Source organism: Bemisia tabaci, unplaced genomic scaffold, assembly GCF_918797505.1.
Source record: "Bemisia tabaci unplaced genomic scaffold, PGI_BMITA_v3".
NCBI classification, from domain to species: domain Eukaryota; kingdom Metazoa; phylum Arthropoda; class Insecta; order Hemiptera; family Aleyrodidae; genus Bemisia; species Bemisia tabaci.
The window spans coordinates 174,517-187,939 of NW_027311745.1; the positions used below are offsets into that span (position 1 = coordinate 174,517).

The 13,423-nt window shown below is 40.1% G+C and overlaps 1 protein-coding gene across 1 annotated transcript; it reads right to left on the minus strand.

Annotated features, from left to right (window-relative positions):
• Positions 1 to 1,626: 1,626 nt before the first annotated feature.
• LOC109041405 (uncharacterized) lies at positions 1,627 to 10,634 on the minus strand. Its single transcript, XM_019057753.2, has 2 exons — positions 10,217 to 10,634; positions 1,627 to 3,690 (listed from the first exon to the last, which is right to left on the minus strand). The coding sequence occupies exons 1-2, from the start codon at positions 10,223 to 10,225 to the stop codon at positions 3,358 to 3,360; spliced, it is 342 nt and encodes a 113-aa protein (XP_018913298.2). The 5' UTR covers positions 10,226 to 10,634; the 3' UTR covers positions 1,627 to 3,357.
• Positions 10,635 to 13,423: the final 2,789 nt, after the last annotated feature.

Sequence of the window (13,423 nt, forward strand, 5' to 3'; positions counted from 1 at the left end):
ATCTGACCTTCGATTTTGGGTATCACGCCTTTTAAGTCAAATTTTTTAAATTCAAAAATCAGAAATGACGGACGTGGCTTAAAATACCATCTCGGCTCCTGTTCGATGGATTTTCCTGAAATTCGGTGTCAGGGTATGATACATGAAATCGCATCGATTTTTTTACGAGGAATCCGAATCTGAACTTCGATTTTGGGTATCACGCGTTTTAAGTAAACATTTTCAACTTCAAAAATCCGAAATGACTGAAGTGGCTTAAAATGCCATCTCGGCTCCTGTTTGATAGGTTTTTTTGAAATTCGGTGTCAGGGTATGATACATGAAATCGCATCGATTTTTTACGAGGAATCCGAATCTGAGCTTCGATTTTGGGAATCACGCGTTTTCAACCAATATCTGTCACAATTCAAAAAATTCAAAATTCGAAAATCCGAAATGGCTTAAAATGCTATCTCGGCCCCTGTTCGATGGATTTTTCTGAAATTCGGTGTCAGGAGGTATTTTTCGACAGGAAACTCGAATTTTTAGTCGATTTTTGAAAATTCTCAAATCCAAGATGGCGGACGTGGCCTAAAATGCTATGTCGGCTCCTGTTCGATGGATTTATGGCGCCCCCTTACTACATGCCTACTCTTGTATTTCTGTACAGTCGCAATTTAAGGGTCAAGGGGCGCCTGACCGTCTATGGACCAGGTGGAGTTTTTGTCCTGAAAATTTACCTTTAGACGGCAATTCTCTTTATATTTTGTCTATGGTTTTTATGCCCCCCTTTCTCGCGGACTCTCTTTTCACTTTTCTTGCCTCCTTTTTCCTTCCATTTCCCCCTTCTTTCTTGCTTTCACTGCCCAACCTTGTTTCCTTTTCCTTTTTCCCCCTTGTTCTTTCTTCCCTTTTTTTCCTTTTCATTTCCCCCCCCTTTTTTTCCCCTCTCTTCTTCTTTCGTGGCGCCCCAGGTGGCGCCCGTGTGCGCCGCACGCCCTGCACACGCCCTAAGTCCGGGCCTGTCGAGAAGAGAATGCACCCAAAATAGGGGAAAATTTCAACCCTTCTGAAGTAAATACATGAATTTATTGTATTTATTGTTTTTTTATTTATTTATATTTATTTGAATTTATGGTAAATTTATTGCGACATTGAAAAGTGATGTAGCCCCTCTAGCCTTCAAAAGTAATGCTCGAGAAGCTTCTCACCAAAAAATTCGAGTCCTGCTATTTTTTGAAAAATATTGTTTCCTATCTAAAAGCACGGCAATAATGTCGTGTGTTACCATGTTTCATAAATCAGTTTAGTGTGACAGCGGTCATCGATCTGATGCGATGCGAAAACAAGAAATTAGATTATTGGTGTTTCACACGTTGCATAACCTCCGTCACTTGAAATCACTTGGGTGCGATAGTCTGTTTCTTATCAAACAGAAGCAGGTCGGTCCATGTGAAATTTCACCTGAAACTGTTTCCAAGAATTTTGAGGATGACCTTTCACCCCAGCGTCTCTGAATAAGAATTGTACAATAATTGCCATTCATTACCCGTATGGACAGGCTTTATAGTAACCTTGCAGATTTGAGGGAAAAAATGAAAATTCATCGCAGTATAGTGCTGATTAACCACAAATAAAACGCAGATAAAGCGTTGAAAGTTATTTAATGAGATTACAAAAACTTAAAGTGTATTTTTACAGGTCCAAGGAGATTGTATTTAATTCAAATCGAGCAGGGATTATATATTCCTAACTGTTATCACAGCTTCGCAATGAGCCAAAAATATTAAATAACTTCAGGTGAATTTACGATGGAAGGAAGCAAGCTCAAACATATTGAAGAAGTTTCGTAAAACACCGGTTTCACCTCTTACGGCAAAAAAGCTTACAAGGTTCGGGGATACGCGTGTTTGAAACTAAGTGAGAGATATGTGTTAACATTTTTCGTGGGTTTTAAGCGACTTCACGACTTTTTTCGGTCGTAGTTCCTTAGAGGCAGATACTATGTATCTCCTAGCATACATTCATGCAGCCAACTCAAAATCGACAAAAATTGAGACATGTCTGTGTTTTTGAGGTGTAACCCGCAAAATGGAGAGTTTTTACCCGGGAGATTTTTCTAAAATACGAAGCTAAAGTTGAAATGTGCTGCTGGGCGTAATGGATCCATCTCTTGCCGACAATTTCAAGTGAAATCAGTTTTTTTTAGCAAAAATTGTACCATTTGTTTTTTATGTTCTCTTGCATTTGCCATAATATATTCACCTTCGATATATTGATAAGTTCGCCATGTTTGGGTCCCAAACAGCCTCGTATAGCCTTAGATGGGTGAGAGGAAAAGAGTAGAATTTAGCAGAGTCCAGTTCATCCCTACAGAGCTACACCCCTTTCTCAGTAGTATTTCTCAGCGGAAAAATCGCTATACCTATATTGCGATTTTATCGGCGATGATGAAATCGCCAGGATCACCAATCTGAGCGATTATACTCGATTTTATCGCGATATTTTCGAAATGAAAATCGCGATAAATGGCAATTTAATCTCGATTTTATCGACGAAAATTGATCACGATTTTATCGAACCAAAAGTTGCGATATGTAGCGATTTAATCACTATATATATCGCAATTTTTAATGCAATTATGTCGCGATATATTGCCACCGATATAATCGCGATAACCAACCGAAAAAATCGCCATTTATCGCGATCACTGCTACTTCCCAAGTAGCACAGGTTGCAATAAGTAACAGTTACATAGTAAAAACCAATACCACCGACAATGAGTGTTGTGCATGTTGCCTACCTCCTATTTGAAGGGACCCCATTTATTGAAACTTATTGCAATAAAATTGAAATAAGTTTCAATTTCTCATTGCATTGCATATTGCCTATCTCTTTGACACAAGGATTTTGTTGATTGTTTAAAATCGGCAAAAAAACGACTGAATGAGGTAAAAAGATTGCAATTCAATGGTAAGCCCTGGATAGACGATCGAATTCCGAACCAATTCCGATCAAAGTAGACATGCTGATGACTGGTGGTCACCATCTACCATCAAATTTTGACGGGCCGCACTTTTTTGTTCAAAGTAAAATCAGAACGGAGTGCCACCATTCATCATTGCCTGCCACAGGAAACATTTCTGCCAAGTTTTCATTCATAAATGAAGCAAATTAATGAGTTTGAGACTGATGACTCCCGACACTTTGATGCTACTTTGATCGGAATCGTTTCGGGAATTCGATCGTCTATGCAGGGCTTTCAAGAAATTACAATTTATTAAAATCGAATTGCAATTTAATTTCGATATTTTCGTCGCACTGTGCTCCTTGGGTTGGGTTCGCGCTCCTTAGTATTGCACTGCTGCAACCCACTCATCATCTTGAGCGAGATGTTTTAGCTCTGTCTGTAGGCCGGGAAGTCTGCATACCATCCGAAGGCGCCGTTGTGCCCCGTGTGGGCGCCGAACTCGACGTACTCGTCCTTGGCGTGGCCGTGGGCTTGTCGTTCAGGGCGGCCGGGGTCAAGCCTGGGGCCGGGAGGTTGTCGGACGCGAGCCTGGGGTCCGGCCGTTCGGGGCAGCCGAGGGGCCGCCTGAAGATCCCGCGTCCCTGATCGCTTACTCGCACCGGGCGCGCGTGGTCCCAGGGGACGGCAAGGTACTGCGCCACGCTCGCCGCCAGGATGCTCCACAAAATAGCGGTGCAGAGCTGAGAACAGATACCAGAGCCAGCTATCAATCAACGAAAAAGTTTAAAAACGAATCAAAGTAAGAAAATGAAAGTGGAAGAATCCGGTATCCCGGAATGGAGAATTTGCATGCAAATTTTGTATTGCTTCGTCTGAAAGTGCCTAAAGAGCTGATTTCACAGTATATTTTATAATTTTTTTCTGATATGGGAAATAGTATAAAAGTAGATTTAGAATAGAGAATTTACAAGTGTCTGAAATTTGATGAATTTCGTGTCTAACTGGAAGGTAGTAAGTGAACTGAACGCGAGGATACCCTTGGTTCATGAATGGAACAATTATTGGAGAGGATATGACAAAATGATCTAATCTGCTAGAATCCATGTGTTTAAATGGGAAATTCCGCTAGATGACGTCACTAGGCCGTGCATTTTATCACTTTTAAATCTATTTTTATACCATTTCCCATATCAGAAAACGATTATTGAAAATACTGTAAAATCAGCTCTCTAAGCACTTTCGGATGAAGCAATAAAAAATTTGCATGCAAATTCTCCATTGAGAAAATGCACCGCCTAGTGACGTCATCAGGCGGCATTTCCCATTTAAACACATGTATTTTAGCAGATTACATTTAGGTACATTCCATTGATTCCTGTTTAATGCCGTTTCCGTCTTTTTTACTCGCCGCACTTGGCTGGCTCGCTCAGATTTCCCGCCGCGCGCTGCTCGTTTAGTGCAACGGCCAATCAGCGTTGCGGGCGGGAATGTACGCGATTGGTGGAACTCTCGTTGACCGGAAGGCGGGAAAAATTTAAATGTTATGAAATATTTCACGAATTTTGACGGGGATCACGAGACACGAAGCTGCGTTTATGAGAACTGTGAAAAAATGATTTCAGGAGATGGTCACACGACATAGCATCCAAGAGATCGGAATAATGTTGCATAAATCATCGATGGTGAAAGTTGTGAAACACAGTGCTCCCAAATCTCCGCTGCTATTCTGCCGTGCTAAGGAAGAACGCCGCACACTGTGGTATTTGACCGAAAAACCTGGCCAAAACCTCAATTTTAAATTTTTTTTTAGTGGAAAACCAATGTGATATTCGAAATCTACACTGTTTTTTACCCTGGTAGACATGTATGTACCATTTTTCGAGTGGCTCAATTTCCCGCGAAGAGACCACGAAGTTACCTATTTCTCAGCGATTATTTTGATATGTTTCGGCGCGCTACTCGTCGATCAGTTTACTTCAACTGTGCGATCATAGGAGGGAAGTTCGGCGATATGCAACACATTCTTAGGGGTATATTCTACACAACTAACCACAGTATTTTCGAAATTTCTTTTTTTAGTGATTTTCACAGGAGGTTGAAAAGTGATGTAAAAGTAAACGTTTTTTTCGAAATTCAGAGGCCGATATCTTTTTTCTCTCAACTGTTCTCAAGCAGTTTGAGGCGGGATGTTATAGTCCGAAGTGGGTATTTTCAGGATTCAGGGCTGACAGACTGAGGAAAACTGAGGAAATTGAAATTTTTGACTTTAAAGATGGACTTTTGAGCGATTTTCACAAAAATGAATGGGAAAAATTATGTCGATATGACGACTGAAATTGTATTTTTCCAACAGCTCTGACCCATTTAGTACCAATTGGGTGATGTTTGGTCACCCAACCTGTTTTTTTGGCCCCTACGCCCTCGAAAGAGGGATTAAAAAAAATAATTTGAAAGCGGATGGGAGGGTCACTTTAAAGTCTTGCAAAAGTGTTTAATCCGTTATCTAACAATCTCTTCGTGCATTATCCTTGAGTATAGACATATTTATGCCATGATTTACTTTGACAGACAAATTTGAGTCCATGCGGCCCCGGGGATGGGGCTTTAAAAGTGGCCCTCTGGCACCATGAAATTACGCTGTGAGGCACATTTGAAGCCTCGTAAAAGTGAGATATGTGGTTTTCTTACAAATTTCTTAGTGAAGTGCCTCACTTTGAGATGTGGGACCATGGGTTAGGAAGGAACCCATCAAAATGAATCTTTTTCACAGGTGCTTTCTGTCCTTACAATGGTTCTTATTATGATAAAACTCATTTTCATCTTATAATTTATCCTCAAATCATCATATGGAGGTCCCGGCACTTTCATATTAGGACTAATTTTGATTCAAAACTGTCAAAAATCTAATATCTAGAATGATTCATATTAATTTTTTTGAGAAATGTACAATTACTCCTCAATGTGAGAGATCGGCTGTTTTGTCAAAAATTTTGAAGTGACTTACGCTGTTTTTAAAAAAAAAACCATTAATGAGGTAATAGAAAGTCCTTATTTCGAAAAGTAGACCATAGGTGAAGGAGAAACTCGTCTAAATGCACCGCTTTAGTTAGATACTTTGCGTCCTTTTAAAGGCTTTTTGGAGGGCTTCTTGCACCCTCTTTAAACTCTCCGCAAATTGTCATATGATGTGTTAGGTGGTTAAATTGTGCATATTATCACTTAAGAAGAAGTACTGATTGTAAAATATTTTTAAAACTCGGCGATATCTGGTGATAAATAGTTTTGGCCAGCTTTTCAGGTCCAATACCACAGTGTGCGCCGTATGAACATTCGAGTATTTGCCAAATTTCCTCCGATAAAATTTTTATTTTTGAGGCAAGTTATGAATATTTTTCCTTGAAATTTTCAGGAACTTTAGGTGAACTTGCGATCAAAATTATCTGAAAAAGTAGAGGGAAAATATTCCTCAGTTTACCAGGAAATTTGTGTTTTATCAAAGGAAATTTGGCAACGCCTGAAGGTTCATACGGCGTCTTTCCTTAGCACGGCAGCATTGCTTATACTTTTTTTTCTGCAGAGACACTAATGAAATTTAACACGGGAATTTTTACAAAAATTCTACAAGGAATAAAAAAGATACTGTAAAAATTTAAAAAAAAAAATAATGTTGTCGATCCTCCTTAAAATGTGACAATAAATGTGGAAAGTCGTAAGTCGAGAATTCGAGATGCGCGTTTCACTTCTTTCACTATCGATGACTCGATTGCGTTGTTTCAAAATATTCGTTTCTTATCGATTTTTTCCAAAGAATATTAACCTTCAAGGACCAATGTTATATTTTGGTTTTGTAAAAATTAACCATAATTTTTTCCTGAGCCAAAGAGGAAACGATCTCTGACTCGGAATGTTACCTAAATTTTACCACTCATACAATTGTTCAAGCGTACTTCCAGTCGCATATGCAGAATAAGGTTGGGGGGGGGGGACCTTCCACGTGGGGGTATAAATACCCCCCCCCCCCCCGACCCTTAACCTACCCATCACTCATAACCTACTATTTCAAGTTTGGTCGCTTAACGTCAACGATAGGACATTTATCGATATTTCCCCATTTGAAGCTACGGTAAAGAATCGATTATTACGGCGAACACCCTGTATATCGAGCCTTGTTCTTAGGTTTAAATGACAGATTAATCGATATCGCGCAAAGCACGCCACGTCACCGAACCAGCGTGACTACAGTGTAGTAAAAATGTTGCTTCCTCATAATTATTATCTAAAAAATCTCCCAGAATAGCAAATATTAGCTTTGGCTTTCCATTTATTAAGTTTAAAGGAAAATAATTGTGTAAAATTTAACACTGCGCGAATATTCAGTATTTATAAAAGAAAAGGAGAAGTTGCACAATTTTTAGAACGCTGTAATCGCGCTGGTTCTCTTTTGCTAAATGCGGCGCATACATCGATTGCGCCGTTTGAATTATTTGATTATAGACCATTTTTTTACAGTCACTTGATCATATGTTCAAATCCGTCTCTTCGAATCAAATAGTCATTAAGAAAATTGAACACTCAGATTTTTTTTAAAATTTTACGATCCTTAAACAAACGACTGAAATCATTATCGCATTTATCGCATTTGGCAAAAAGGAACCAGCGCGATTACAGTGTTTTGAAAGTCGTGCAATTTCTCCTTCTCTTTCAAAAATACTCAATATATGAACGGTATTAAAATCTACACAATTATTTTCATTCAAAATTAACAATTTGTTAGTGGGAAGGAAAAACTATTTTCAATGGAGATGTTGCATGTGTGAGGAATTTGCGATTTGACTAGCTGTTGATTCTTGTGTAAAAGTTCGCGAGAAACACGATGGTGCCACTGGTTTTCTCTGAAATCAACTCCCAAGCTCAAAAAAAGTTCTCAAGTTGAGGCCAAAATGGAGGGGATATCCAACGCTATCCTGAGAGTCCACCTCTACATCAAAACAAACTCTCCATCTAAAGATAGGGAACAAATACATTGACAGGGCTGCCACTTTATTTGGGGACTCCAAGACTGAAAACACGGCAACCCTGCTAATGTATACTTGCTCCCTATATTTGCATGGAGAGTTTGTCTTGATGTAGAGGTGGACTCTCAGGATAGCGTGGGTTATCCCCTCCATTTTGGCCTCAACTCGAGAGCTTTTTTTTTAGCTTGGGAGTTGATTTCAGAGAAAACCAGTGGCACCATCGTGTTTCTCGCGAACTTTTACAGAGAAATCAACAATCAAATCGCAAATTCCTCACACATGCAACACCTCCATTGCACATCCCTGGTAAAAATTGGCAGTAGAATCTGTGTTCCAAAATACCATAGACTTAAAGCCGGCTGTAAGATTTCCAATAGCTTCTGTAGCCGGCTGTACAATTTCTTATAGCCTTTTATAGCCGATGGCGATTCAGCATTAGCCAGACGATACATTTTATGCTAAACGTTACTAAATACGGATACTAGGACTTAGTGAGTTTTTGGACCACCGCTCTCTTTTTGTGCCGTAGTATCTTGATATATTTTGCGAGGAAAGCTCCGCACTTTTGAAGGATGTCTGTCATTATTAATATGTGGGAGCGCCTTCAATTTCTTATGATACCGTGCAATACCTCTGGTGTGAAATAGTTGCTTCATACGCCGTGGCACGCTGCGGCGCGGCGAGAGAGCAGAGAGCGCAAAACGCGCATTGGCGCCTACAAACCTAACAGTGATACTTCACGCATTGCGCAATGCATGAAGTATCCCTGTTAGGTTTGCAGGCGCCAGTGCGTCGCCGCTCCGCTTTGTGTTAGGCTCTAATATTTCATCTCGCGGAGACAGCGTTTTTCAACTCATGATTCTGAAATGTTTGCACACTCTGTATGGATTATTCTCATTTTAATTGATGTAAAAAAATGTGTTTTAAAGGAAAATATAATATGTGTTTTGTAAATACTAGCCGTTCTGGGCGCGCTTCGCGCGCCCGTCACGCCTAGCCGGGGGCTACGCCCCCTGGACCCCCGGTCACTCGCTACGCGAGTGACATTCGGCTCGCTTCGCGAGCCGATTTTGTAGTAGTTGCAAATTTTTTATCACTATATTTTGAAGATTTCATAGAAAACATTATGAAATTCTCACTCCACAATTAACTTGTAGAATAATAATGGCAGGGCAAGAAATAGACTATATCTTAAAGTGGACGGTTCCCACTTAGTAAAAACAGCCAACACCACGTGAAGGTGAGGAACCATCGTTAGCCACTTTTTTTTTTTTTTTCTTCTTTACTTTTCTGAAAAATATTTACTGAAATTTTAGTTGCGTCCCCTAAAAGGAAACGCGGAGAAAAAAATTTGTGCATGGAACCCGAAGCTGAGATCATTGGATCTCTAAGTTTTCGGATCACGCATCCGAAAAGTTAAGGTCCATCTGCCGAAGTTCGGGTCAGACAATTGAAGTAGTTCGGTATATACCGAAGATTTCAGGTCACACATCTGAAGTACTCGGTGCATACCGAAGTGCTGCAGATTTCTGACTCAGAGATTTAGGAAAAACACAGTAGAGAACCAAGGAAATCACAGTGGAACAGAGAAAAAAATACAGTCGAATAAATAAAGAAAACTATTATCGAAGAAATTCTAATTATTAGAAAGTAATTAGCTGGCGTAATCAATGCGTAGTTGCATAGAGCATGAGCGAGATTTATCATCAACTGACCGCTGGCCGCTAGGTACCTGGGTGGGCGAGCGACAATACGTAAGCGGTGGCATATGGTTCGATTGACAGAGGAGTGGGGAACGGTCAGACGTAGGGGAAAGGTTCAGGCTGAACCGTTCAGCACAGCGCAGCGTCAGTCACCGGGTGGGGAAGAGAGTCCGGGAGGGGACACTTCCCCTCGAGTGAAATAGAAAAAGGCAGAATCCTTCGAAGTTTATATTAATGATGATTAAGGTAGTTCCGTACCAAACTTAATGATTTCCAAAGCACACGAATTTCTACACAATTTCTTATAGCCTTTTATAGCCAATGGCGATAAAGTGGAAAGCCTTGCGATAGAAACTACATCCCGACTGTATTTTTTTTTAAAGCTCCGTATAGCCCGGCTATATGATTTGCTCCGCTTTCTACAGCCAACTATACATATGATTTTCTATAGCCTTCTTTAGTCGGTTACAAGAACTCCTATGGTATTTTGAAACGCAGCTCCTATCGCCAATTTTTACCAGGGATGTTGAATTGTTTGGAACACTCACCAATCTCATGACAATGCCGGGAGTTAGTGGACGCACACACCGTTATTATCGGAGGGTAGGTTTTTCCTCAGGATTTACAGCGAGATCCCTACACTTTCACTGCGTGATCTCGCGGAAGCTTGGACACCCATATTTCCACTCCCCACTATCGACGAAACCGTCTGCACGACAAATGTGTCCGTGCGGTCGAAGCTAGCCACCGCCGAAGCAATCAAATAAACGGAGAGAAACGTTGCGAGTACCCACAAAGAAAACCAATCAAGGGTGTCGTAATACTACCGTGCTAAGTAAAAACGCCGTATGAGCCTTTAGGCGCTGCAAAATTTCCTTGGATAAATCACGAATTTCCGGCAATATTAACAAACATGTTTCTTTCGATTTTTCAGAGAATTTCGTTCGTAATTTGATTTAAATAGTCTGCAAATTTCAAGGAAAAATATTGATAACTTTTCTCCAAAATAAACATTTTATCGGAGGTAATTTGGCAACTCTCGAATGTTCATACGGCGTTTTTCCTTAGCACGGCAGAATAGCTCCCGAGTCGAGCATAATGGGTGGGAGAAAGGGGGCACCGTCCCCCATGGTCACTCTCCTCACGGGAGATCCGTCGACTTTTTTTCTTCTTTTTTTTTTACTTAAGACTACAAGACTATAATACTTCCCTAGTAGCTGAACAAATTTTTGTTTTTCTAAAAAAAATATAAAAAAAAATATCTGTTATCTAAATGATAGTTTTATACAAAAAAACGTGTAACGTTTATATAAAAAAAAAAAAAATCAAAATTCAGACCTAACCGTAATATCGTCACCTTCCAGGCAAAGTATCACAAGCGCCATGCGACGTTTAAAAATTTCCGCCGCCATTTTATTTTTTCACTGAGAAATTTTTGGTTGAATCTGTTCGAAAATTTCACTAAATTTTATCGGCAGCACAAAGAAAATTCGGTGTAATTTTCGGACAGCTTCGTTGAACAATTTCTCTGTAAAAAAATATAATGGCGGCGGAAATTTTTAAACGTCGCATGGCGCTTGTGATACTTTGCCTGGAAGGTGACGATATATGAAAAATGATAAAAACTAGATAAGGTAATTTTTTTTACAGACAATTTTTCATTTTTTTATATAACGCATGCATACGAAAGTGTTAAAAGTGAACATTTTCATGTAACTATTATGTAAAAAAAAAGTCATAATTGGACGTATTTCTATCAAACAGAACTATGTGCATTATGACGTGAGCCCTGTTATGCATGTATTCTTATGGGTGTCAGGGCTCATGTCTTAATGCACATAGTTCCGTTTGATAGAAATACGTCCAATTTTCGTGTGCTTTTCGCGAATTAGAAGATTTTTTAATATTTTTGCGAAAAGCTCACGAAAATTATGACTTCTTTATATAATGGTTACATAAAAATGTTCACTTTTAACACTTTCGTATACATGCGTTTTATAAGAAAAATTAACTTCCGTACCTACATAATCTTTGTCTTTTCCTTCTATGGTTCTGCTACTGGAGTTAATCTACTTAGGTACTTGCATTTACAATTGTAATTATTTAATCACTAAACGCTGAAATAATGTCGGGACTGCCCTGGGGCTACTTTAGCTAGATCCTTTGTCTAGAACACTGATTCCAGAACATTTTGCTGATATAAAATAGATTTTTTGTCTTTTGAAGGAGCGTCAAGGGATAGGGTAGTTCGGGCCTCGGTCCCTTGACTGAGTCTCTGGCTCCAAAAATGAGCATTACGTAGATACCTTAGGTACATAATGACTTATTTAAAAAGAAAGGGAACGGACTGTCGTAGAACTGGTTGATTGTGCAAATGCGAATGGGGAAATCCTCTTGGTGGTTTATAATCCTCATGTGAAATGTACATTTGTGGAATTCACGAAAAAAAAAAAAAAAATTAACGGAAGAAAATCGGTATCCAAATTTTTTGAAATTCTAAATATCGACCGTGTTGATGAGTGTTAAAGTCAATTACAATACTCGCACACAACACACCGAAGTAAATTTGTTTGTCAAAATGCCCTAAAATAAAGAGATAAAATCTCGTATAAGTGCTAAGTTGCATTTTCAAGTAAGAAAAAATTAAATTAAAAAAAAAGCTCTCTCATCCGCATAAAAGTTGAACTTTCATTCAGAGTTTTTCCTTTTTAAAATGTGCAATTAAGGTTTCCTATTATTACTTTTTTAGTTTTCGTCTTTAAATGAATGCCATCCTAGCACTGAAAAAAGCTGGGGCCGGAGCCTCGTCGAGACATAATAAAATAAACTCGTTTTTGTCATCCGACAACCTTGCCGCAAACCGTCGCGATGGTTGCGTTCGTTGCGTTCAATTTTGCCGGGTTGAACGTTGAATTTAATGATTCGCCCTGTGAACGCGGGGGTTTTCCTCACCGCCCGGCAAGCATGGTTGCGTCGCGCGTCGGTGTCTGATGATGGATGAAAACGCACGGAATTCCCCGTTTCCTCTCTGTAGGCCGCAGTCGTTGTTGGTGCCAGGAAATAGTCTGGAGTCGGTGGTCGAGAATACCTCTGTTCCGATGTTTAGTTCTTGGACCTCTAACACGATCCACTCATTGCAGCTCCGTGCCGCACGTCTCGCCATCATCCGTAAGAAATGAAATGTCTCTTCTCGGTAGCAGAAAGCCCATCATCGCGGTACGGCGTGCTGAGGGCCTTTCCTGATGAAAAGTGGAAAAGGTTCCCTGGTAAAAATTGGCAATAGAATCTGTGTTTCAAAATACCATACACCTACAGCCGGCTGTAAGATTTCCAATAGCTTCTATAGCCGGCAACACAATTTCTTATAGCTTTTTATAGCCGATGGCGATTAACCAACAGCCTGGCGATAAAGTGTATGCTAAACGTTACTGATTTCGGATGCTAGGACTTATTGTTAGTGAGTTTATGGACTACCGCTCTCTTTTTGGGCCGTAGTATCTTGATTTATTTTGCGAGGAAAGCTCCGTTCTTTTGAAGGATGCCTGCCATTCCTAATATGTTGGAGCGCCTTCAATTTCGTATGATACTGTGCAATACCTCTGGTGTGAAATAGTTGCTTCTAACGCCGTGGTGCGTGGTACGCTGCGATGCGGCGCAGCGGGCGGGCAGCCAGCGCGAAACGCGCATTGGCGCCTACAAACCTAACAGGGATACTTCACGCATTGCGCAATGCGTGAAGTATCCCTGTTAGGTTT